A 26,034-nucleotide genomic window follows, 5' to 3' on the forward strand; every position below is an offset into this window, starting at 1 on the left:
GGTAATGAAAACGCCGATAAGGCAGCTAAACTATCCCTCAAAATCCCAGAAATAAGCTTTAACTTACCCATCTCAAAATCAGAAATTAAAAGCGTAAACAAGCAAAAAATCACCAAAAAATGGCATAACCTATATCTAAACTCAAATAGCCAATTTAAAAAAGTACTCAGCAAACCACTAACCAAACCAAAAGTTCTCCATCAATCAAAAAAAATCGATAGAGTAATCACTAAACTCCAAACAGGACACACCAACCTAAATAACCACCTAAAAAAAATTAAAAAACACACTACAGGTAACTGCCCACACTGCAAACAACCAGAAACCCCAGAACACGCACTCATCCACTGCACACACTACCTAACACATCGAACCGCATTACAAACCACCCTCAATCTAAACAAAGCTCTCACTCTAGAAGCAATACTAAACCCACAAAATAAACAAGAAAACTTCAAGGCCTTAGGCGTATTCTTAATAAAAACGGAACTAATAAAACGCATCTAAAAAGACAATAACCTACCAAATCAAAATCACATAAACAAACATCCACCATACCCAGCTCCCTTAGTTCTCCTCCCCAATCCCATCGGCATCTATTCCAAATCTCAAAATTCCCAAATTCTATATAAGCAACCCCTAAAGCCCCCTCTTGGGTTGCACACACCACTTTCGCCCCTTTCGGAAACACATTAAATGGCCTGGTCGAGCCCGTGTGCGAAATACGCATCAGTCGGAAAGCGCACGTTAAATCTCCAAAGTAAGTAAGTAAGTAAGTAAGTAAGCAAACATGTTATGGTTTTCGTTCTTCAGGATGTGTTCGGAAATAGTGGATATCAGGTCGAGTTTGTTAGCAGAGGTCCGATGTTCTTTGAGTCTTGTGTTGAGGGGTCTAAGGGTTTCTCCAATGTACTGGTGGCCACAGTTGCAGGGAATTTGGTATATACATCCTCGGGGGTTGGGACTTGCGCTGCTTGTGCCTCTGCCATTAGCTTGTAGATGGGTCTTGGTGGACTTGCCGCTAGAGAAGGTGACATCTATGCTGGCTTTGTTCTTGATGAGGTGGGAAATCTGATGAGTGACAGGGCCTTGGTAGGGTATGGTGATTCTGATGGGTGATGGAGCTGGTTTGGGCCTGGGGTCGGAGTTCTTGAGGGTCTTGCGGATGGTTTTGGAGACCCCTGTTAAGTGATATAACTGGAATACTGTTAAAAGCGGCGTTAAACCCAACTCACTCTGAATTAGCCATGAAATGCCCGGGCCATGTTTAAACAGTCAGTCGTATTGCCTGAGTCGTAAGGGAGATATTAGCAAAATAAGAACAGTACTCAATATGAGTTGATAGTGACATAAGATAAACAACAGGTCAACATGTTTCAACTATAGCTGAACAAGAACAGCAACATGCTATTAGAAATTTTCTTTTGAAAAACCGAATCCAAACGTTTCGCAGTGTTGTTTGATAGTCTTGGACAACAGCGGACTTCCACAGAAGAATACCTTCACGTGCCCCTTGTTTTGTGTGGCAATCTCTGCGAAAAGCTGAAAAACAATGCAAAATTACATGCAGATTATATTAACATTAAATGTCTCTCCCAATAAAAAGATTGAGTGAGTGAGTTGGGTTTAACGCCGCTTATTACAGTATTCCAGTTATATCGCGGCATGTCAGCTTAAAGTGGGAGGAAAGCCCGAAGTGATGCAGGTCTCAGACGTTTACCACTTCGGTGAAACCCACGAGCACGGGTATGGTGCTGACAAACCTAGAAACATAATTGGGGCGAATCGGGATTCGAACCCAATAAATAGAGAAAATAGTGCAAATCTGAATGGATTTAAGTTGAAAGTAACCGTATTTGATCGGTGTCCATGACAGAAAATGATTGAAACACCAGAAAAGAATGGGAACTTGATTTCCTGGACAGATTTGAAAAAACAAACAATTATCTGTTGTTGTTTATGCACAAAAATATGGCAGGCCTCGTCGTTAAAGGTGTTTCTGGATGGGACAGTTTCTAGAAGGCTGGCTGTACCTATGTAGGAGCGACAAGGGGGCAAATCGAGCTGACTTGTGTTTAATCTACTTGCTAAATGCCGTTTGGAAACAGTCCTGTCACCTTCAAATACTATTCTGGATGCAAGAACGGAGGCAGGCCTTTTCAGGACATATAACAGTGACAGCCTTCTGCATTTTGTGAGAACACTTACGTTAATTGCATTGTTTTGCCTTATTTAAAACCAAAACTGGTTGTTTAATCTAATGTATTGCTTTATTGGTCTCATGTGGTAATTTTCTGGTTTCTCAATCTAATTTTATGCCTATAGATTTCTGGGACAATCCCTGCTTTTCAATTTGGTGAGTGAGTAAGTATGGTTTTACGCCGCTTTTAGCAATATTCCAGCAATATCACGGCGGGGTACACCAGAAATGGGCTCACACATTGTACCCAAGTGCCATCGAACCCGGGTCTTCGGCGTGACGAGCGAACGCTTTCACCACAAGGCTACCCGACCGCCCGTAAATCAATGGAAGGGAATTGGCGACTTGAACGATATCAGATCATCGACATACCTGAAGCTCATGTTGATGAGTTTGGTTGCAGAAAAAACACGATTTTTTTATTTATGAAAGCAGGACCCTGTGTAGTGGGTACTATGTGGCAGGTGGGGATATACTGTCGTCAAAATATAAATGAGCGTACATATTTTGTTAAATATTTGAACTCCACTGGTTACAAACGTATGCAGGTAAGTCATATTGCATCTCACTACCTTTCTGAAGTCAGGCCTCCCTGGATGTGTGCGTGTTTTCAGCCCCGTCAACAGGTCTTTGTCTTGTTTCTTATGGATGAGGTCAAGGGCCATCTGTAAGCCGATTCCTTTCAGGTCCGTCTTGTTAAGTGCTGCAGTCATATACATGTGCATCTCGAGAAAGTTTCCCAGCCCGCCTTCCATAGTCTGTTCCATTTCCAACTGATTGAGGAGACTGCCGAACCACTCGAACGACTCCTGGTCACGGTTGATCCAGATGAAGTCGACCTGTCAGAAAAGAAAATATAAGTCAAAAGTCTTACGAAGTGAGAGGAAACTGTTTCTTTAAACCAGTGACTGAAATCATGAGCAGCGTCTGGTTCTTTAAGGTCAAGATGTTGACATCCAACTGATTAAAACTGATCTTCAGCAACCCATGCTTATCGTAAGAGGCGACTAACTGGATCGGGTGGTCAGGCCCGCTGACTTCGTGGATGGATGGTCCAGACTCGATTATTTACACACCGGCGTCATACAGCTGGAATATTGCTGAGGGCAGCGTTAAACAACAAACAAACAAAAACATCCAACAGAGACGCAGACCTTGACCGTGCGTTGGCTCCTTCGAGAAGCATGTGAGAGAAGAGTAAACCTATTCTGAAATGGATATTGTTTGTCAAAGACTTTCCCTAATTACCAAGCCCTCATGAATCCCTCGTTACTGCGGTGCTAACTACTATTACCAAGCTCCAACCACGCCATGCTGGTACTGACCTTCTTGAGGTTCATGACGTGTGGCGGTACTTCATCATACCAGGAGTGGCTACAGCTGGGGCAGCATCTCTTGTAGGCCTTGAACCTGTACATGATGCTCTGTAGGATGGAGGCGTAGGGAGTCACGCCGATACCGGAGCCAATCAGAACAGCGTGCTCGGTTTCAAATATTGCCCTTGAGCAAGTGCCATAAGGCCCATCCATGTAACACTGCAAGAGATGGACGTATAAGTGTGTAATGTTTTCTTCAGTGACCATTTTCCTTGTATTGTGTTGGTCGCCAGCTGTAGAGAGACCACTACTAATGTCCCTCGATCAACATACATAACTGGTCATACCGGTAAAGCTGGAGCCATAATTGCTATTTATCAATATTTAATAATTTGTTTCTATGGAATTGTTTTTATCCATGAATATCGGGCATATTTACGCGTAACCCATCTCATACAACGACACCCAGTGTCTCCTCGGCTATATATCTTCGTATACCAAACTCGCATGTCTGCAAGTTGGGCACTCCTGTGTGTGTCTCTAAGCACGCTTGTATATGTCTCAAAGCACGACTGTGTGTGTCCCTAGCACGTCTCTATGTGTGCACGAATGTATGTGTCTCTAAATTCGCCTGTATGTGTCTCTAAGCACGCTTGTATGTATTTCTAAGCACGCTTCTATGTGTCTCTAAGCACAACTGTATGTGTCTCTAAACACGCTTGTATGTCTCTAAGCACAACTGCATGTGTCCCTAGCACGTCTCTATGTGTCTCTATGCACGAGTGTATGTGTTGCTGAACTTGCCTGTATGTGTCTCTAAGCACGCTTGTATGTGTCTCTAAGCACAACTCTATGTGCCTATAAGCATGCGTGTGTATGTCTCTAAGCACCCCCGTCTGTGTCTCTAAGCACGCCTGTCTGTGTCTCTAAGCACGCTTGCATGTGCCTCTAAGCACGCTTGCATGTGTCACTAAGCACGCCTGTCTGTGTTTCTAAGCACGCCTGTCTGTGTCTCTAAACACGCCTGTCTGTATCTCTAAACACGCCTGTATGTGCTTCTAAACACGCCTGTATATGTCTCTAAGCACGCCTGTATGACATTGTGTCTCTAAAAACTCTTGAATGTGCCTCTAAACACGCATGCATGTGTCACTAAGCTCGCCTGTACTTTAGTCTCTAAGCACGCCTATGTGTGTCTCAAAGTACCCCTGTTTATGTCTCTAAGCACGCCTGTGTGTCTAAAAGCACGTCTGTATGTGCCTCTAAACTCGCATGCATCTGTCTCTAAGCACGTCTGTATCTGTCTCTAAGCACGCCTGTATGACATTGTGTTTCTAAGCACTCCTGAATGCGCCTCTAAGCACGCCTGTATGTGTCTCTAAGAGCACCCATGTCTGTGTCTCTAAGCACGCTTGTATATGCCTCTAAGCACAACTGTATGTGTCCCTAGCACGACTGTATGTGTCCCTAGCACGTCTCTATGTGTCACTGAGCACGAGTGTATGTGTCGTAAGTACGTCTCTATCTGTCTCTAAGCACGCTATATGTGGCTTTAAGCACGTCTCTATGTATCTCTGAGCACGAGTGTATATGTCGCTAAACTCGCCTGTTTGTGTCTCTAAGCACGCCTGTCTGTGTCTATAAGCACGCCTCTATGTGCCTCTAAGCATGCATGCATGTGCCTCTAAGCACGCCTGTCTGTGTCTCTAAGCACGCCTGTCTGTGTCTCTAAGCACGCCTCTATGTGCCTCTAAGCACGCCTGTCTGTGTCTCTAAGCACGTCTGTCTGTGTCTCTAAGCACGCCTCTATGTGCCTCTAAGCACGCCTGCATGTGTAACTAAGCATGCATGCATGTGCCTCTAAGCACGCCTATGTGTGTCTCTAAGTACCCCTGTTTATGTCTCTAAGCACGCCTGCATGTGTTTCTTAGCACGCATGTATTTGTCTCGAAGCACGACTGTATTTGCCTCTAAGCACGCCTGTCTGTGTCCCTAAGCACGCCTGTATGTCTATAAGCACATCTGTATGTGCCTCTAAACACACATGCATCTGTCCCTAAGCACGCCTGTATGACATTGTGACTCTGAGCACTCCTGAATGTGCTTCTAAGCACGCCTGCTTGTGTCACTGAGCTCGCCTGAATGTATCTTTAAGCACGCCTGTATGTGTCTCTAAGAGCAGCCATTTCTGTGTCTCTAAGCACGCTTGTATATGTCTCTAACCACGCCTGTGTGTGTCTCTAAGAGCACCCCTGTTTGTGTCTCTAAGCACGCTTGTATATGCCTCTAAGAACAACTGTATGTGTCCCTAGCACGACAGTATGTGTCCCTAGCACGTCTCTAAAGTTCGCCTGTATTTGTGTCTCTTAGCACGCCTGTCTGTTTCTCTAAGCACGCCTGTCTGTGTCTCTAAACACGCCTGTCTGTATCTCTAAACACGCCTGTTTGTGTCTCTAAACACGCCTGTATATGTTTCTAAGCACGCCTGTATGACATTGTGTTTCTAAAAGCTCTTGAATGTGCCTCTAAACACGCATGCATGTGTCACTAAGCTCGCCTGTATTTAGTCTCTAATCACGCCTATGTGTGTCTCTAACAGCACCCCTGTTTGTGTCTCTAAGCACGCTTGTATATGCCTCTAAGCACAACTGTATGTGTCCCTAGCACGACTGTATGTGTCCCTAGCACGTCTCTATGTGTCTCTGAGCACGAGTGTATGTGTCATAAGTACGTCTGTATCTGTCTCTAAGCACGCTATATGTGGCTTTAAGCACGTCTCTATGTATCTCTGAGCACGAGTGTATATGTCGCTAAACTCGCCTGTTTGTGTCTCTAAGCACAACTCTATGTGTCTATAAGCATGCATGCATGTGCCTCTAAGCACGCCAGTATGTGTCTCTAAGCACCCCCGTCTGTGTCTCTAAGCACGCCTGTCTGTGTCTCTAAGCACGCCTCTATGTACCTCTAAGCACGCCTGCATGTGTCACTAAGCTCGCCTGTATTTGTGTCTCTAAGCTCGCCTGTCTTTGTCTCTAAGCACGCCAGTATTTGTGTCTCTAAACACGCCGTATTTGTGTCTCTAAGCTCGCCTGTCGGTGTCTCTAAGCACGCCTGTCTGTGTCTCTAAACACGCCTTTCTATATCTCTAAACACGCCTGTCTGTATCTCTAAACACGCCTGTCGGTGTCTCTAAACACGCATGTCTGTGTCTCTAAACACGCCTGTATATGTCTCTTAGCACGCCTGTATGACATTGTGTCTCTAAAAGCTCTTGAATGTGCCTCTAAACACGCATGCATGTGTCACTAAGCTCGCCTGTATTTAGTCTCTTAGTACGCCTATGTGTGTCTCTAAGTACCTCTGTTTATGTCTCTAAGCACGCCTGCATGTGTTTCTTAGCACGCATGTATTTGTCTCGAAGCACGCCTGTATTTGCCTCGAAGCACGCCTGTATGTGTCCCTAAGCACGCCTGTATGTCTATAAGCACGTATGTATGTGCCTCTAAACACACATGCATCTGTCTCTAAGCACGCTTGTATTTGTCCCTAAGCACGCCTGTATGACATTGTGTCTCTGAGCACTCCTGAATGTGCCTCTAAGCACGCCTGCATGTGTCACTGTGCTCGCCTGAATGTATCTTTAAGCACGCCTGTATGTGTCTCTAAGAGCAGCCATTTCTGTGTCTCTAAGCACGCTTGTATATGTCTCTAAGCACCCCTGTTTGTGTCTCTAAGCACGCTTGTATATGTCTCTAGGCACAACTGTATGTGTCCCTAGCACGACAGTATGTGTCCCTAGCACGTCTCTAAAGTTCGCCTGTATTTGTGTCTCTTAGCACGCCTGTCTGTTTCTCTAAGCACGCCTGTCTGTGTCTCTAAACACGCCTGTCTGTATCTCTAAACACGCCTGTTTGTGTCTCTAAACACGCCTGTATATGTCTCTAAGCACGCCTGTATGACATTGTGTCTCTAAAAACTCTTGAATGTGCCTCTAAGCACGCATGCATGTGTCACTAAGCTCGCCTGTATTTAGTCTCTAAGCACGCCTATGTGTGTCTCTAACAGCACCCCTGTTTGTGTCTCTAAGCACGCTTGTATATGCCTCTAAGCACAACTGTATGTGTCCCTAGCACGACTGTATGTGTCCCTAGCACGTCTCTATGTGTCTCTGAGCACGAGTGTATGTGTCATAAGTACGTCTGTATCTGTCTCTGAGCACGTCACTATGTATCTCCGAGCACGAGTGTATATGTCGCTAAACTCGCCTGTTTGTGTCTCTAAGCACAACTCTATGTGTCTATAAGCATGCATGTAAGTGCCTCTAAGCACGCCTGTCTGTGTCTCTAAGCACGCCTCTATGTGCCTCTAAACACGCCTGTCTGTATCTCTAAGCACGCCTGTCTGTGTCTCTAAACACGCATGTCTGTATCTCTAAACACGCCTGTCTGTGTCTCTAAACACGCCTGTATATGTCTCTAAGCACGCCTGTATGACATTGTGTCTCTAAGCATTCTTGAATGTGACTCTAAGCATGCATGCATGTGTCACTAAGCTCGCCTGTATTTAGTCTCTAAGCACGCCTATGTGTGTCTCTAAGTACCCCTGTTTATGTCTCTAAGCACGCCTGCATGTGTTTCTTAGCACGCATGTATTTGTCTCGAAGCAAGCCTCTATTTGCCTCTAAGCACGCCTGTATGTCTAAAAGCACGTCTGTATCTGTCTCTAAGCACGCCTGTATGACATTGTGTTTCTAAGCACTCCTGAATGTGTCACTTAGCTCGCCTGAATGTGTATCTATGCACGCCTGTATGTGTCTCTAAGAGCACCCCTGTTTGTGTCTCTAAGCACGCTTGTATATGCCTCTAAGCACAACTGTATGTGTCCCTAGCACGAATGTATGTGTCCCTAGCACGTCTCTATGTGTCTCTGAGCACGAGTGTATGTGTCATAAATGCGTCTGTATCTGTCCCTAAGCACGCTGTATGTGGCTCTAAGCACGTCTCTATTCGTCTCTGAACACGAGTGTATATGTCGCTAAACTCGTCTGTTTGTGTCTCTAAGCACAACTCTATGTGTCTCTAAGCACGCCAGTATGTGTCTCAAAGCACGCCTGTCTGTGTCTCTAAGCACGCCTCTATGTGCCCCTAAGCACGCTTCCATGTGTCACTAAGCTCGCCTGTATTTGTGTCTCTAAACACGCCTGTATTTGTGTCTCTAAGCACGCCTGTCTGTGTCTCTAAGCGCGCCTGCATGTGTCACTAAGCTCGCCTGTATTTGTGTCTCTAAACACGCCTGTATTTGTGTCTCTAAGCACGCCTGTCTGTGTCTCTAAGCACCCCTGTCTGTGTCTCTTAGAATGGCTGTCTGTGTCTCTAAGCACGCCTGTATTTGTATCTAAGCACCCCTGTCTGTGTCTTTAAACTCGCCTGTCTGTGTCTCTAAACACACCTGTTTATGCCTCTTACACGCCTGTATATGTCTCTAATCACGCCTATGTGTGTCTCTAAGCACGCCTGTCTGTGTTTCTTAGCACACCTGTCTGTGTCTCTAAACACGCCTGTATGTGCCTCTAAGCACGCCTCCATGTGTCACTAAGCTCCCCTGTCTGTGTCTCTAAACACGCCTGTATGTGTATCTAAGCACGCCTGTCTGTGTCTCTAAGCACCCCTGTCTGTGTCTCTAAGCACCCCTGTCTGTGTCTCTAAACACGCCTGTATGTGTATCTAAGCACGCCTGTCTGTGTCTCTAAGCACCCCTGTCTGTGTCTCTTAGCAATGCTGTCTATGTCTCTAAGCACGCCTGTATGTGTATCTAAGCACCCCTGTCTGTGTCTCTAAACACGCCTGTCTGTGTCTCTAACCACGCCTGTTTATGCCTCTTACACGCCTGTATATGTCTCTAAGCACGCCTATGTGTGTCTCTAAGCACGCCTGTCTGTGTCTCTAAACACGCCTGTCTGTGTCTCTAAACACGCCTGTATATGCCCCTTAACACGCCTGTATATGTCTCTAAGCACCCCTGCCCGCCTCCGTGGTCTTGTGGTAGAGCGTCCGCCCGGAGAGCGGAAGGTCCAGGGTTCGATCCCGGGCCGCGTCATACAAAAAGACGTTAAAAGATTGTACTTGTTGTTACCCTGTCTGGCGCTCGGCATTAAGGGGCTAAAACAAGGACTGGTCGACTCGGAGTCAGTATACTGTTTCTGAGTGGGGTATTCATGTTAAACTGCGGCATGGTATCTCAGTGAGCTAGCACTATAAATCGGCATCAGTCCGGACTAGTACAAGCAGCCACACACACACATACACGTGCATGCACGTCGCTATATAAGTGCAATAATCTTGGACGCGACGTTAAACCCAATTTCACCTCACCTCACCTCTAAGCACCCCTGTCTGTGTTTCTAAGCACACCTGTCTGTGTGTCTAAACACGCCTGTATGTGCCTTTAAGCACGCCTGCATGTGTCTCTAAGCTCCCCTGTCTGTGTCTCTAAGCACGCCTGTCTGTGTCTCTAAGCACCCCTGTCTGTGTCTCTTAGCACGCCTGTATATGTATCTAAGCACCCCTGTCTGTGTCTCTAAACACGCCTGTATGTGTATCTAAGCACGCCTGTCTGTGTCTCTAAGCACCCCTGTCTGTGTCTCTAAGCACCCCTGTCTGTGTCTCTAAACACGCCTGTATGTGTATCTAAGCACGCCTGTCTGTGTCTCTAAACACGCCTGTATGTGTATCTAAGCACGCCTGTCTGTGTCTCTAAACACGCCTGTATGTGTATCTAAGCACGCCTGTCTGTGTCTCTAAGCCCCCCTGTCTGTGTCTCTTAGCATGGCTGTCTGTGTCTCTAAGCACGCCTGTATGTGTCTCTAAACACGCCGTGTGTGTCTCTAAGCCCCCCTGTCTGTGTCTCTTAGCATGGCTGTCTGTGTCTCTAAGCACGCCTGTATGTGTATCTAAGCACCCCTGTCTGTGTCTCTAAACACGCCGTGTGTGTATTTTTGCATATGTGCATCTGTGCTCACGTGCCTACCTACCTGCACCTGCACTTTCTTATGTACTTTCGGAGGCAGAAGGTATGACGCACTCCTTGACTGGAAACAGAAGAGAAAGTAAACGCTGAATGTGGCCAATTCAACTAATCTAAAACGCCAGTTAGAAAGCACATGTATATCCCTGATGGGTTTTTAGACGGTTTGTTCCTATTTCGAAATATTGAATTCTGAGTCCTCCACTGAAGGTTGTACACCCACCTTCATCAGTTTTCTAGGATTCCCTTCTGTAACTGTGGGGGGACTTTTTCCACACGTAGGTTTCATGTCGACAATAGTTGATTTGTAACTCTGTAACCTGACTTGGCTTCCAGCAAACCCTGCAACATTGGGCGGCGGAATGACATCGCAATATACCAAAGCTGAGTATATATGTTACAACAGAATGGGCTACTGAACATTCTTACATGATACAGATACAGAAGCGAAACACATACATGTTATAAAGGGATCATATTACAAGATAAACAAGCAAAACATATACATGTTATAAAGGGATAACAATACAAGATACAGAAGCGAAACACATACATGTTATAATGGGATCATATTACAAAATACAGAAGCGAAACACATACATGTTATAATGGGATCATATTACAAGATACAGAAGCGAAACACATACATGTTATAAAGGGATCATATTACAAGATACAGAAGCGAAACACATACATGTTATAAAGGGATCATATTACAAGATACAGAAGCGAAACACATACATGTTATAAAGGGATAACAATACAAGATACAGAAGCGAAACACATACATGTTATAATGGGATCATATTACAAGATACAGAAGCGAAACACATACATGTTATAATGGGATCATATTACAAGATACAGAAGCGAAACACATACATGTTATAAAGGGATCATATTACAAGATACAGAAGCGAAACACATACATGTTATAAAGGGATCATATTACAAGATACAGAAGCGAAACACATACATGTTATCAAGGGATAACAATACAAGATACAGAAGCGAAACACATACATGTTATAATGGGATCATATTACAAGATACAGAAGCGAAACACATACATGTTATAATGGGATCATATTACAAGATACAGAAGCGAAACACATACATGTTATGAAGGGATCATATTACAAGATACAGAAGCGAAACACATACATGTTATAAAGGGATCATATTACAAGATACAGAAGCGAAACACATACATGTTATAATGGGATCATATTACAAGATACAGAAGCGAAACACATACATGTTATAAAGGGATCATATTACAAGATACAGAAGCGAAACACATACATGTTATAAAGGGATCATATTACAAGATACAGAAGCGAAACACATACATGTTATAAAGGGATCATATTACAAGATACAGAAGCGAAACACATACATGTTATAAAGGGATCATATTACAAGATACAGAAGCGAAACACATACATGTTATAATGGGATCACAATACAAGATACAGAAGCGAAACACATACATGTTATAATGGGATCACAATACAAGATACAGAAGCGAAACACATACATGTTATAAAGGGATCATATTACAAGATACAGAAGCGAAACACATACATGTTATAAAGGGATCATATTACAAGATACAGAAGCGAAACACATACATGTTATAATGAGATCACAATACAAGATACAGAAGCGAAACACATACATGTTATAAAGGGATCATATTACAAGATACAGAAGCGAAACACATACATGTTATAATGGGATAGCAATACAAGATACAGAAGCGAAACACATACATGTTATAAAGGGATCACAATACAAGATACAGAAGCGAAACACATACATGTTATAATGGGATAGCAATACAAGATACAGAAGCGAAACACATACATGTTATAATTGGATAACAATACAAGATACAGAAGCGAAACACATAAATGTTATAATGGGATCACAATACAAGATACAGAAGCGAAACACATACATGTTATAATGGGATCACAATACAAGATATACCATCAAAACACATACATGTTATAATGGGATCACAATACAAGATACAGAAGAGAAACACATACATGTTATAATGGGATCACAATACAAGATACAGAAGCGAAACACATACATGTTATAATGGGATCACAATACAAGATACAGAAGCGAAACACATACATGTTATAATGGGATAGCAATACAAGATACAGAAGCGAAACACATACATGTTATAAAGGGATCACAATACAAGATACAGAAGCGAAACACATACATGTTATAATGGGATCACAATACAAGATACAGAAGCGAAACACATACATGTTATAAAGGGATCACAATACAAGATACAGAAGCGAAACACATACATGTTATAATGGGATCACAATACAAGATACAGAAGCGAAACAAATACATGTTATAATGGGATCACAATACAAGATACAGAAGCGAAACACATACATGTTATAATGGGATCACAATATAAGATACAGAAGCGAAACACATACATGTTATAAAGGGATCATATTACAAGATACAGAAGCGAAACACATACATGTTATAATGGGATCACAATACAAGATACAGAAGCGAAACACATACATGTTATAAAGGGATAACAATACAAGATACAGAAGCGAAACACATAAATGTTATAATGGGATCACAATACAAGATACAGAAGCGAAACACATACATGTTATAATGGGATCACAATACAAGATACAGAAGCGAAACACATACATGTTATAACAAGATACAGGAGCGAAACACATACATGTTATAATTGGATAGCAATACAAGATACAGAAGCGAAACACATACATGTTATAATTGGATAACAATACAAGATACAGAAGCGAAACACATAAATGTTATAATGGGATCACAATACAAGATACAGAAGCGAAACACATACATGTTATAATGGGATCACAATACAAGATACAGAAGCGAAACACATACATGTTATAATGGGATAGCAATACAAGATACAGAAGCGAAACACATACATGTTATAATTGGATAACAATACAAGATACAGAAGCGAAACACATAAATGTTATAATGGGATCACAATACAAGATACAGAAGCGAAACACATACATGTTATAATGGGATCACAATACAAGATACAGAAGCAAAACATATACATGTTATAATGGGATCACAATACAAGATACAGAAGCGAAACACATACATGTTATAATGGGATCACAATACAAGATACAGAAGCGAAACACATACATGTTATAATGGGATCACAATACAAGATACAGAAGCGAAACACATACATGTTATAAAGGGATCACAATACAAGATACAGAAGCGAAACACATACATGTTATAATGAGATCACAATACAAGATACAGAAGCGAAACACATACATGTTATAATGGGATCACAATACAAGATACAGAAGCGAAACACATACATGTTATAAAGGGATCATATTACAAGATACAGAAGCGAAACACATACATGTTATAATGGGATAGCAATACAAGATACAGAAGCGAAACACATACATGTTATAAAGGGATCACAATACAAGATACAGAAGCGAAACACATACATGTTATAATGGGATAGCAATACAAGATACAGAAGCGAAACACATACATGTTATAATTGGATAACAATACAAGATACAGAAGCGAAACACATAAATGTTATAATGGGATCACAATACAAGATACAGAAGCGAAACACATACATGTTATAATGGGATCACAATACAAGATACAGAAGCAAAACATATACATGTTATAATGGGATCACAATACAAGATACAGAAGCGAAACACATACATGTTATAAAGGGATCACAATACAAGATACAGAAGCGAAACACATACATGTTATAAAGGGATCATATTACAAGATACAGAAGCGAAACACATACATGTTATAATGGGATCACAATACAAGATACAGAAGCGAAACACATACATGTTATAAAAGGATCATATTACAAGATAAAGAAGCGAAACACATACATGTTATAATCGGATCACAATACAAGATACAGAAGCGAAACACATACATGTTATAATGGGATAGCAATACAAGATACAGAAGCGAAACACATACATGTTATAATTGGATAACAATACAAGATACAGAAGCGAAACACATAAATGTTATAATGGGATCACAATACAAGATACAGAAGCGAAACACATACATGTTATAATGGGATCACAATACAAGATACAGAAGCGAAACACATACATGTTATAACAAGATACAGAAGCGAAACACATACATGTTATAATTGGATAACAATACAAGATACAGAAGCGAAACACATAAATGTTATAATGGGATCACAATACAAGATACAGAAGCAAAACATATACATGTTATAATGGGATCACAATACAAGATACAGAAGCGAAACACATACATGTTATAAAGGGATCACAATACAAGATACAGAAGCGAAACACATACATGTTATAATGGGATCACAATACAAGATACAGAAGCGAAACACATACATGTTATAAAGGGATCACAATACAAGATACAGAAGCGAAACACATACATGTTATAATGAGATCACAATACAAGATACAGAAGCGAAACACATACATGTTATAATGGGATCACAATACAAGATACAGAAGCGAAACACATACATGTTATAATGGGATCACAATACAAGATACAGAAGCGAAACACATACATGTTATAATGGGATCACAATACAAGATACAGAAGCGAAACACATACATGTTATAATGGGATCACAATACAAGATAAACAAGCAAAACATATTCATGTTATAATGGGATCACAATACAAGATAAACAAGCAAAACATATACATGTTATAAAGGGATCACAATACAAGATATACCAGCAAAACACATGCATGTTATGATGGGATCACAATACAAGATACAGAAGCAAAACATATACATGTTATGATGGGATCACAATACAAGATATACAAGTTATTCACATACATATTATAGTTTGATGTGGAATGTGGTATTTTATGACTGATTTACAGAAAACGCCAGGTACAAAACCTGTTAAAGTGAGTGCATTGTAACCCTGGAATCTGCCTGACAAATCTTTAATATACCCTACTTACACACAATGGCTGACACCTCAGTGTAAACGAGATACGCCACAACTCCGCGATGTGAAAGGGTGCACATACCGTTGTTTACATATCCTTTGAGGTGACTCTGATCGCCCATATTTCTGTCAAGGGTGTCGAAATAATCATGTAGCCTGTTTGTCCAATGTCCGGCTGACCGCACGTGAAGCCATAACTTATCTGAATACAAACGGAACATTGTTACTGGTGAGTGAGTCTGATTTTACGCCCCTTTTAGCAATATTCCAGCAATATCACGGCTGGGGACACCAGAAATGGGCTTCACACATTGTACCCATGTCGGGAATCGAACCCGGTCTTCGGCGTGACGAGTGAACGCTTTAACCACCAGGCCACCCGACCGCTCCCCATTGTTACTAAATAGGAGATACGGGCAACACACAAACATATTTTCATAAATGCGATTTTTATTGATTCTTGATGTTCGTCACTCAGTTACTCCCGCAAATCTGAAAATACATGACGTGTATCGACATTGTAGAAGAAACCAAGGCACGTTCTTTCCACGTGTCCACAAACAGGCGTCCACCTGTTTGTTTGTTTGTTTGTTTGTGTTTGTTTGCTTGTGTGCTTGCTTGCCTGTTTGTTTGTTTGTTTGCGTGTTTGTTTGTTTGTTTGTTTGTTTGTTTGTTTGTTTGTTTGTTTGTTTGTTTGTGTTCTTGCTTGTTTGTTTGTTTGTTTCTCATGAATATTCTAGCTTTTTGACGGCGGTCTGTAAAGAATTGTGTCATTGGACAATCCAGTATTGGTATCATGATCTACGATCAACGTCAATGATGACATGCTTCAACTACCTGATTGTGCACCGATCGGCTTTGTTGCCGGGTATCTTTAGTCTTACCCTGTAGAGAAACATCTGTAGCGGAGTTGTTTATGTGACATCGGATATGATACTAAACATATACCATTCAATGGCAGTGAAAGGTCAAACAGGTTTATGTGGTATGTTATAATAGTTTTGTATGCTGACATACGTAAAGGGTACGCGTTCATGACCACAATTTGGATCATCATAGCATGTTAGCGATATGCAGATTGTCCGCCAGGGGAAAGGTGAGCGATTTCAATTTCTCGTCACACTGAATAGTATTTCAGTTATTTCATGGAGTGTGAGCTGCACAACTCATATCTAAGATGTTTACCATTTGTGAAACCCATGTGAGCATGGGCGTTGTGCTTCCCCATGAACTGCCACAACTGAGGATTCGTACCCACGAAGAGCAGACTCTGTAGCACAACAAGATGTCGCACAGCGCACCATAGGAAGACCATCCTCGTTGTTCGGAGGAACTGATTCATGGTGAGACCTCCCTTCAAGTTCGGGGGCGCTTTATGGACCAATCAACCTTCAACTTCGGGGGCGCTTTATGGAGAGACCTCCCTTCCAGTTCGAGGGTGCTTTATGGACAGATCTACCTTCAACTTCCGGGGCGCTTTATGGACAGACTTACCTTCCAGTTCGGGGGTGCTTTATGGACAGATCTACCTTCAACTTCGGGGACGCTTTATGGACAGACTTACCTTTCAGTTCGGGGGCGCTTTATGGACAGATCTACCTTCAACTTCCGGGGCGCTTTATGGACAGACAGACCTTCAACTTCGGGGGCGCTTGATGGACAGATCCACCTTCAACTTCCGGGGCGCTTTATTGACAGACCCACCTTCCTATTCGGGGACGCTTTATGGACAGACCTCCCTTCCAGTTCGGGGGCGCTTTATGGACAGATCTACCTTCAACTTCGGGGGCGCTTTATGGACAGACCTACCTTCCAGTTCGGGAGCGTTTTATGGACAGATCTACCTTTCTGTTCAGGGGCGCTTTATGGAGAGACCTCCCTTCCAGTTCGGAGGCGCTTTATGGACAGATCCACCTTCAACTTCCGGGGCGCTTTATTGACAGACCCACCTTCTTGTTCGGGGGCGCTTTATGGACAGACCTACCTTCCAGTTCAGGGGCGCTTAATGGTGAGACCTACCTTCCAGTTCGGGGGCGCTGTATGGACAAATCTACCTTCAACTTCCGGGGCGCTTTATGGACAGACCTACCTTCCAGTTCGGGGACGCTTAATGGTGAGACCTACCTTCCAGTTCAGGGGCTCTTTATTGACAGACCTACCTTCCAGTTCAGGGACGCTTTATGGTGAGACCTATCTTCAAGTTCAGGGACGCTTTATGGACAGACCTACCTTCCAGTTAAGGGACGCTTTATGGTGAGACCTACCTTCCAGTTCGGGTGCGCTTTATGGTGAGACCTCCCTTCTAGTTCGGGGACGCTTTATGGTGATACCTACCTTCAAGTTCAGGGACGCTTTATGGTGAGACCTCCCTTCCAGTTCGGGGGCGCTTTATGGACAGACCTCCCTTCCAGTTCAGGGGCGCTTGATGGACAGATCCACCTTCAACTTCCGGGGCGCTTTATTGACAGACCTACCTTCCAGTTCAGGGGCGCTTTATGGAGAGACCTCCCTTCCAGTTCGGGGGCGCTTAATGGTGAGACCTACCTTCCAGTTCAGGGGCTCTTTATTGACAGACCTACTTTCCAGTTCGGGGGCGCTGTATGGACAAATCTACCTTCAACTTCGGGGGCGCTTTATGGACAGACCTCCCTTCCAGTTCGGGGGCGCTTTATGGACAGATCTACCTTCAACTTCCGGGGCGCTTTATGGACAGACCTACCTTCGAGTTCGGGGGCGTTTTATGGACAGATCTACCTTCAAGTTCAGGGACGCTTTATGGTGAGACCTACCTTCCAGTTCAGGGACGCTTTATGGTGAGACCTACCTTCAAGTTCGGGGACTCTTTATTGACAGACCTACCTTCCAGTTCAGGGACGCTTTATGGTGAGACCTATCTTCAAGTTCAGGGACGCTTATGGTGAGACCTACATTCCAGATCAGGGACGCTTATGGTGAGACCTACATTCCAGTTCAGGGAAGCTTTATGGTGAGACCTACCTTCCAGTTCAGGGACGCCTTTTGGTGAGACCCACCTTCCAGTTCAGGGACGCTTTATGGTGAGACCTACCTTCTAGTTCGGGGGCGCTGCTGATAGTGAAAGGATGCCACTCATGTTTAGCGATGTCTGGGATCTGTAGGAAGATGTAGTCCCCGGGTCGGAATTTCATTTTGGGAGGCTTCGGGATCACAAGATGAGTCACCTACGGAAAGCAAAGCATGATTTGTATATGGTCTTCAATCTGGACCTACTGAGCATGGATACATGTTCCTACCGTATATGACGCTCTGGCACTCGGCATTTAGGGGCTAAAACAAGGACTGGTCGGCTCGGAGTCAGTAGACTGTGTCTGAGTGGGGTATTTATGTTAAACTGCGGCATGGTATCTCAGTGAGCTAGCACTATAAATCGGCATCAGTCCGGACTAGTACAGGCAGCCACACAAACACACACACGTACATGCACGTCGCTATATAAGTGCAATAATCTTGGACGCGACGTTTAATCCCATTTCACCTCACCTCCTACCGTATATAACTGTTCCACAGTGCGACCGTAGTGTTAAGACAGTCGTAACTCCCATACTTTATCACATGCTTACGATGTGTTACCCTGCTACGTACGGGGTCGATATATTTGTTAACGAGAGAGATTAACTGCGGTAATTATTTCTTCAAATAAACGCGATATTTTATAAGCAACTCTGGATTGCTTATACAGCCTACCTTAGACGGCAGAAGGTTGATTTCCGTTATAAAGGTATTGCCGTATCTCATGCGTTTGATCAATTTTGAACGAAAGAGTTTCTCAAGAAAAAACATGGCGCCCGGGACAAGGAACCACTTCCAGAAATGGCGTCCGTGAAGAATCAGCAAGATCCAGAAGATCACGTACAGCATGTGAGTCCAGTAGAAAACCTGAACAGAGAGTAAGTGAGTGAGTGAGTGAGTGGGTGGGTTTGGAATTCACGTACACAATGTGCGGTAAAACACTCATTTCGACGACGATAAACACGTTGTCTTCCATCTCACCGGTGAAGAAGAAATCGTGATTCATCGCAAAACCAGACTCGTCTCCAGTTTCTCACATTCCAAGGCTGTAAGGTATGGCACCAACACAAGCGTCGCTGTCGATGGATCTGATAACTGGTCTTCTGGGTCGGATTCCAGCCTCGCGAAGATGGTTCCTGACAGTCTGGTCCGATATCCTCCTCAAACCAGGGATGCGTCCTGCAGTCTCCGTGGCTGTGGCATTGCGATGACGTAGGTGGAACAGTCGCATGTAGCGATCCTGTGCAGGGGTGGTAACTCTTGGTCGGCCGGTTCCCGGACGGTCTGCAGTGAAATTGAACTGTGTGTATCGGTCCCAAAGGCGGCAAATGGTGCTGTGGTGGACGTTGAAGTGGCGTGCAACGGAAGACTGCGATTCCCTTCTTTGGATACGTCCTATGGCGATGTTCAGATCGGCAGCATTTTCGAACTTGAAAAATGTTGACAATTGAATGACAAATTATTGGCTTATGCTTGCCTTTTAATAGCCACTACCACGAGTTACGAATGCCACAATTCGCATGTGCATTTTGCTTTACTGTTTTCCCCCATGACATTTTTGAACAAGTGTGAAAACAATGCCGTTTTAGACATTGCCAATCGACAATGGCTGCGTTTTGACGCACCGTTAGTCGAATATCAGGCCACCAACATTTTCCAATAACATATATCCAATTTATATACCGGATTTTTTGTGAAGTAAGGTTCATACTACATAGTACATGTGCGTTTCTTTTTTTGAAGAGTATTAAGATTATTAATATTTATATACAATAGCCATGCTGCATTTTAGCTACCTGAAAATGGCCGCTCTTCCTGACGAAGGGCATGGAGCAGATGAACATGATGACGAAGACGACGACGAGCAGAACACCAGAGAGAGGAGCGAAGCCGGCCACCCAGCCAATGTCCGCTTCTGTGGTGAAGATGAAGACAGGCACTGTCAGGTTGAACTGACTCTCGGCTACTATGACTGCAACAAACATAAAGACAGACACTGTCAGGTTGTACTGACTCTCGGCTACCATGACTGCAACAAACATAAAGACAGACACTGTCAATTTGAACTGACTCTCGGCTACTATGACTGCAACAAACATAAAGACAGACACTGTCAGGTTGTACTGACTCTCGGCTACCAGGACTGCAACAAACATAAAGACAGACACTGTCAATTTGAACTGACTCTCGGCTACCATGACTGCAACAAACATAAAGACAAGCACTGTCAGGTTGTACTGACTCTCGGCTACCATGACTGCAACAAACATAAAGACAGACACTGTCAGGTTGAACTGACTCTCGGCTACCATGACTGGACGGAGGACACTAGCAATAGGAATATTATACCCTTTGTGCCCAGGTTGGGAATCGAACCTGGACCTTCGGTGTGACAAGCGAACGCTTTAACCACTGGGCTACTCCGTTGACCTAAATGATATGATTGTACATATTAAGCGTAAAAAACATGTAATCCTGCACCGAGCGTGAGAATAATGACGGAATAAAGCACACTTACTTGCGTTCCCGATATGCATTCCAGTATGAAGAATAGTAAACAGCATGATTAAGATGCCCGTCAACTTGTGGAACATGATATGCTGGTCAAGCGGAAGCAGGTGACCAACAGGGGTCGCACGCAGCCAGGTGATGCACTTCCGGAGCATGAGGACAACTATGAAGGTGCAGTCGAAGTTGAGACAGAGGCCGCATCCTCTGGCTACAATGATGCACCAGTTGGATGTCCGGTAGTTCCAGCAGCCCAGAGCAAACAGGATGCAGTTGAGGAGCATCAATATGGCGAAGAAGGCCAGCTTCCGGGGGTTGTTGCAGACGTACCTCTTCGAGAAATAGTAACTTAGAGAAGGCCATGTCTTCTTCTTTGGTGACAACGTTAACCATTGATCCAAGCTGTTTTTGAAATGAAGTTATACAAAATAGAGTAAGTCGATGCAGCGTATGCGTTGACGTAAGGAGTGCGTGCGTGTTGGTGTTGGTGCGCGTGTGTACATGTAGCTTTAAGTAGGTTGTGTTTGCGTGAGAGGAGGAAGATACTGATGACTGAAAAGTATTGCCTTTTTCACGGTAACATTAATCTTGCAATTATTCACTGCTATCCAGTAGCTTCAAGAAAAGTCATAAAGCAATGTAGATGATCAACGCTCCAAACTACACCCAGAAGCCCATTCGGGATTAGAAACCAAACAAAGCCTTAACATCAAGTAGCCAACATCAACTGTGTGTACCCTCAATATGGTCAGTAGAGTTTGGTGACCGAGACAAGCTCCCTCTTTATAATAGGCTTACTTCTTATAGAAATACAATCATGTATTCCCGGGCATGTTGCTGTCATCATTACCATTGCTTGTAGATACAATTTCCTGTTAATGTATACAGTTGGATGGTGTCTCCACAAGTCCTTTCGAAGAGTTCTTTCAACTGGATTCTAGCGTTGTACACATATCTAGTTTTCATTATTATCAGATTTGCTTTGCAGAAATGGTTAAGTTGGGGTAAAGTTATAAAATGCAAATGATATCCCATATGATATTACATACGATGAGAATGAACATTCATGTCAAATTAGAAAAGATGTTACATAGTGCAGAATGCATTTCTTGACATGTATGGGGCATGGTCAAATTGCACAGATCAAAAGAACGGAAAATACACCAATAGTTTGACCCCCTATTACCTGCTATACCTATATTATATATCATACCATATTGAGAAAAACGTCCTGACGAATTGCACGGGTCAAGGGTTTTGCAAGAACAACAGAAAAATATAGCTAAAATGGATTGAATTATCATTAAACCGACCGCATGTTATCAGAAATGAGCGTGCCACTGTAATTTGATAATGCCCTAATATTGCTTGACGACGGGCCATTATCACGCCCGTTGTTAGGTGACGTCATAGGATAAGGATCGGTGACGTCACGTTGAATAGTGACGTCATCTGGTTTGTTCTATGACGTTTCCATATATGTAAAAGTAGGCCAGTGACATTCGTGTTGATTGCAGTAAATGTTTCAAAACCGATATTGTTGTTTCTTTTTATTTGATAACAAATGCCATCCATTTTAGCTTCGTCGGGTAGTTAATAGAAGACCTCGGGCTCCTGCAAATGATAATACCCTGAAAAAAGCGTTACCCTTATATTATAACACAAGCCCGTTTTGGTATAAGAGTCAAATCATGGAATTAGAAGATTTTATTCGATAGTTTCGAATATATTTGTCATTGAATCTTACCTGAGACACAAGTTCTCCTTCAACCCAGGATGTCTATCAATAGCAGATTCGAATTCTTCGAAGGACATTTGTCCGTTCTTGTCTTCATCTGCTTCCTCAAATAATGCCTGAGTCAGCATGTCCAGTTCCTCCTCTCCCAGCTTCACCGAGCTCTCCACCATACACGACCGTAACGCCCTCCGTAACTCCTCGATGTCGATAGAACCATCACCTAGAAGGAAGAACAGTGTATGCACCATGTTGATATAACCATCACCTAGAAGGAAGAATAGTGTCTACATCATGTCGATATAGCCGTCACCTCGAAAGAAGAACAGTATATACACCATGTCGATATAACCATCACCTGGAAGTAAGAACAGCCTATACTCCATGTCGATATAACCATGACCTGGAAGTAATAACAGTGTATACACCATGTTGATATAATCATCACATCGAAAGAAGAACAATGTATTCGAGATGTAGATATAATCATCACCTAGAAGGAAGAACAGTGTATACTCCATGTCGATATAACCATCACATAGAAGGAGGAACAGCGAATACACCATGTCGATATAACAATCACTTAGAAGGAAGAACAGTGTATACACCATGTCGATATAACCATCACCTAGAATGAAGAACAGTTTATACACAATCGTCGATATAACCGTCACCAGGAAGGAAGAACAGTGTATACACCATGTCGATATAACCATCACCTAGAAGGAGGAACAGTGTATACAGTGCATCACCTCAGAAGACAAACAGTGTATTCACCAAGTTGATATTACCATCTCATCGAAAGAAGAACAGTGTATACACTATGTTAATATAACCGTCACATCGAAAGAAGAACTGTGTATTCACCAAGTTGATATTACCATCGCATCGAAAGAAGAACAGTGTAAACACTATGTTAATATAACCGTCATATCGAAAGAAGAACAGTGTATTCACCATGTTGATATAACCATCACATCGAAAGAAGAACAGTGTATTCACCATGTTGATATAACCGTCACATCGAAAGAAGAACAGTGTATTCACCTTGTTGATATAACCATCACATCGAAAGAAGAACAGTATATCAACCATGCCGATATAACGATCACCTAGAAGGAGGAACAATGTATACACCAATTCGATACAACCATCACCAGGAAGGAAGGACAGTGTATACTCCATGTTGATATAAACATCACTTAGAAGGAGGAACAGTGTATACACCATCGTCGATATAACCGTCACCAGGAAGGAAGAACAGGGTATACACCATGCCGATATAACCATCACCTAGAAGGAAGAACAGTGTATACACCATGTCGATATAACCGTCACCAGGAAGGAAGAACAGTGTATACACCATCGCCGATATAACCATCACCTATAAGGAAGAACAGTGTATACACCATGTCGATATAACCGTCACCTCGAAAGAAGAACAGTGTGATACATTTTATTCATATATCTGTCACCTAGAATGACACAACAAATGTAAGGAAAAACTTGTTGACCATTGATAAGTCGGACCAGTCAAACACCGTTGTGCCGAGGTTAAAGGGACCTGCTTCAATGCTTCGAGCTATCCGAGGTTTGACAACCGAAAATGAAAAAAGAGAAGGAATGCGCAGGGACCATGTGTTTACTTCGAGATAACCATAAGTTCGACATATCAAAGTACGAGACATCAAAGTTAGACACAAAAGTGTTTGAATGTAGTTTTTCCCCTCAGAGGTACAGTGAAGGAAGTGTCATCTGAAGTTTACTGTGAAAAGATTATGTAAACGGCTGGACCTCCTCACGAATAACACCTGTGTGAAATTAGGGGGTTAGACATATATTTTTTTTGCTGATCTGTTTCTTAATGCATATGAATTTCAAAACAAGGGAACCTTCACGTACACAGCTGATCGAGAAGTATTGGTAGACATGTTGAGGAGACGGTTTGATGACTGATGGCTTTCAGACACATGACCAAGTGTTTTATTCAAATGACCTGCCCATTTGAGCGTACAATGCTCAAGGGATGAAAGGTCTTCATATCAAACAGTTACAAAAAGCGCTAAAGGTCAGTTTTGATACCTTCGCTAAAATAATTATTGTGTGGTATAATCGGATATTCGTGGCATAACCCTTCAGGGTTTCATTTATGAAATATCAATCTTTGAAAAACGTGGTGTACTATGTTCTATAGCGTACAGTGTTGTCGGTGCCTGTACGGTCAGACCAGATCCACAAGCAGAATCCATTGCACGATTTCGACTTCATCATGAGCATGTGTTTATGAATCACTCTCAATTCGTGATAACACCAGGTGTTTGTAAAAAGTTGAGCGTACCCTGCCCAACCGGTGGCACCCGTCTCGAATTCACCTGACATGCTAACACATGCAGAGGTGACGAAGGTGTCAAGCGCCGAACTCGCCCTTATCAAGGGATAGAGATCTTACAATTCAGATGAAAGGGAGGTCAATCTTACCACTCTCGTCGTAGACGTCAAAGAGGAACTTTAGCTTCTCTGTGGCTGTTCCGTATCTCAAAAGGTTGATGGCTGAGATTAGTTCTGACGCATCCACCGAGTGGTTCTTGTCGGTGTCAAACAGCTTGAAGAAACGTCTGGCAAAATATGACTAAAACAGAACAGTAAATGTCATCAGGCTTAATGGAGTTTGTACATTCAATATAAAATGCACGGCACACGAATTGGGTGCGTATTCTAGATAAAGTCATAGTCTCAGGCAGGCTTTTTTTGTTTTTTGTTTTTTTTATGTGTGTGTGTTTGTTTGTTTGTTTGTTTGTTGATTAACGCCGCACCCAGCAATATTCCAGCTATATGACGAGGGTCTGTAACTAATCGAGTCTGGATCAAACGATCCAGTGATTGACATCATAAGCATCGATCCACGCACTTGGGATACGATGACATGCATCAACCAAGTCAACGAGCCTGACCAACCGATCCTATTTGTCGCCTCTTACGACAAGCAGTAGTTGCTGAAGGCCAATTTTAACCCGGATTCTCACGAGTCGTCTAGGCTGAAGCTTTACCAAGGCACATATTCTTGATACATCGATGGATAGGAACAACACAGGGGTTTGTTTTATGCCCGTTAATGACGAGTATGGAGTATACAATGACACG

General features: G+C 42.9%; 1 protein-coding gene across 1 annotated transcript in view; it reads right to left on the bottom strand.

The window, feature by feature from the left end:
- Window positions 1-656: 656 nt before the first annotated feature.
- The window catches only part of LOC124143343 (NADPH oxidase 5-like), a 45,945-nt gene continuing 20,567 nt past the window's right edge, over window positions 657-26,034 (bottom strand). The window contains exons 3-14 of the mRNA XM_046512285.2: window positions 25,372-25,522; window positions 22,906-23,116; window positions 21,169-21,560; window positions 20,447-20,622; window positions 19,326-19,517; window positions 18,670-18,802; window positions 15,685-15,804; window positions 10,763-10,881; window positions 10,547-10,603; window positions 3,526-3,735; window positions 2,773-3,039; window positions 657-1,542 (exon numbers count right to left, since the gene is read on the bottom strand). Of these exons, the coding sequence (XP_046368241.2) occupies window positions 1,411-1,542; window positions 2,773-3,039; window positions 3,526-3,735; window positions 10,547-10,603; window positions 10,763-10,881; window positions 15,685-15,804; window positions 18,670-18,802; window positions 19,326-19,517; window positions 20,447-20,622; window positions 21,169-21,560; window positions 22,906-23,116; window positions 25,372-25,522 (2,160 nt within the window). The 3' untranslated portion in view covers window positions 657-1,410. The remainder of the gene's footprint in view (window positions 1,543-2,772; window positions 3,040-3,525; window positions 3,736-10,546; window positions 10,604-10,762; window positions 10,882-15,684; window positions 15,805-18,669; window positions 18,803-19,325; window positions 19,518-20,446; window positions 20,623-21,168; window positions 21,561-22,905; window positions 23,117-25,371; window positions 25,523-26,034) is intronic.

Source organism: Haliotis rufescens, unplaced genomic scaffold, assembly GCF_023055435.1.
Source record: "Haliotis rufescens isolate VD_foot unplaced genomic scaffold, xgHalRufe1.0.p SCAF_14, whole genome shotgun sequence".
NCBI classification, from domain to species: domain Eukaryota; kingdom Metazoa; phylum Mollusca; class Gastropoda; order Lepetellida; family Haliotidae; genus Haliotis; species Haliotis rufescens.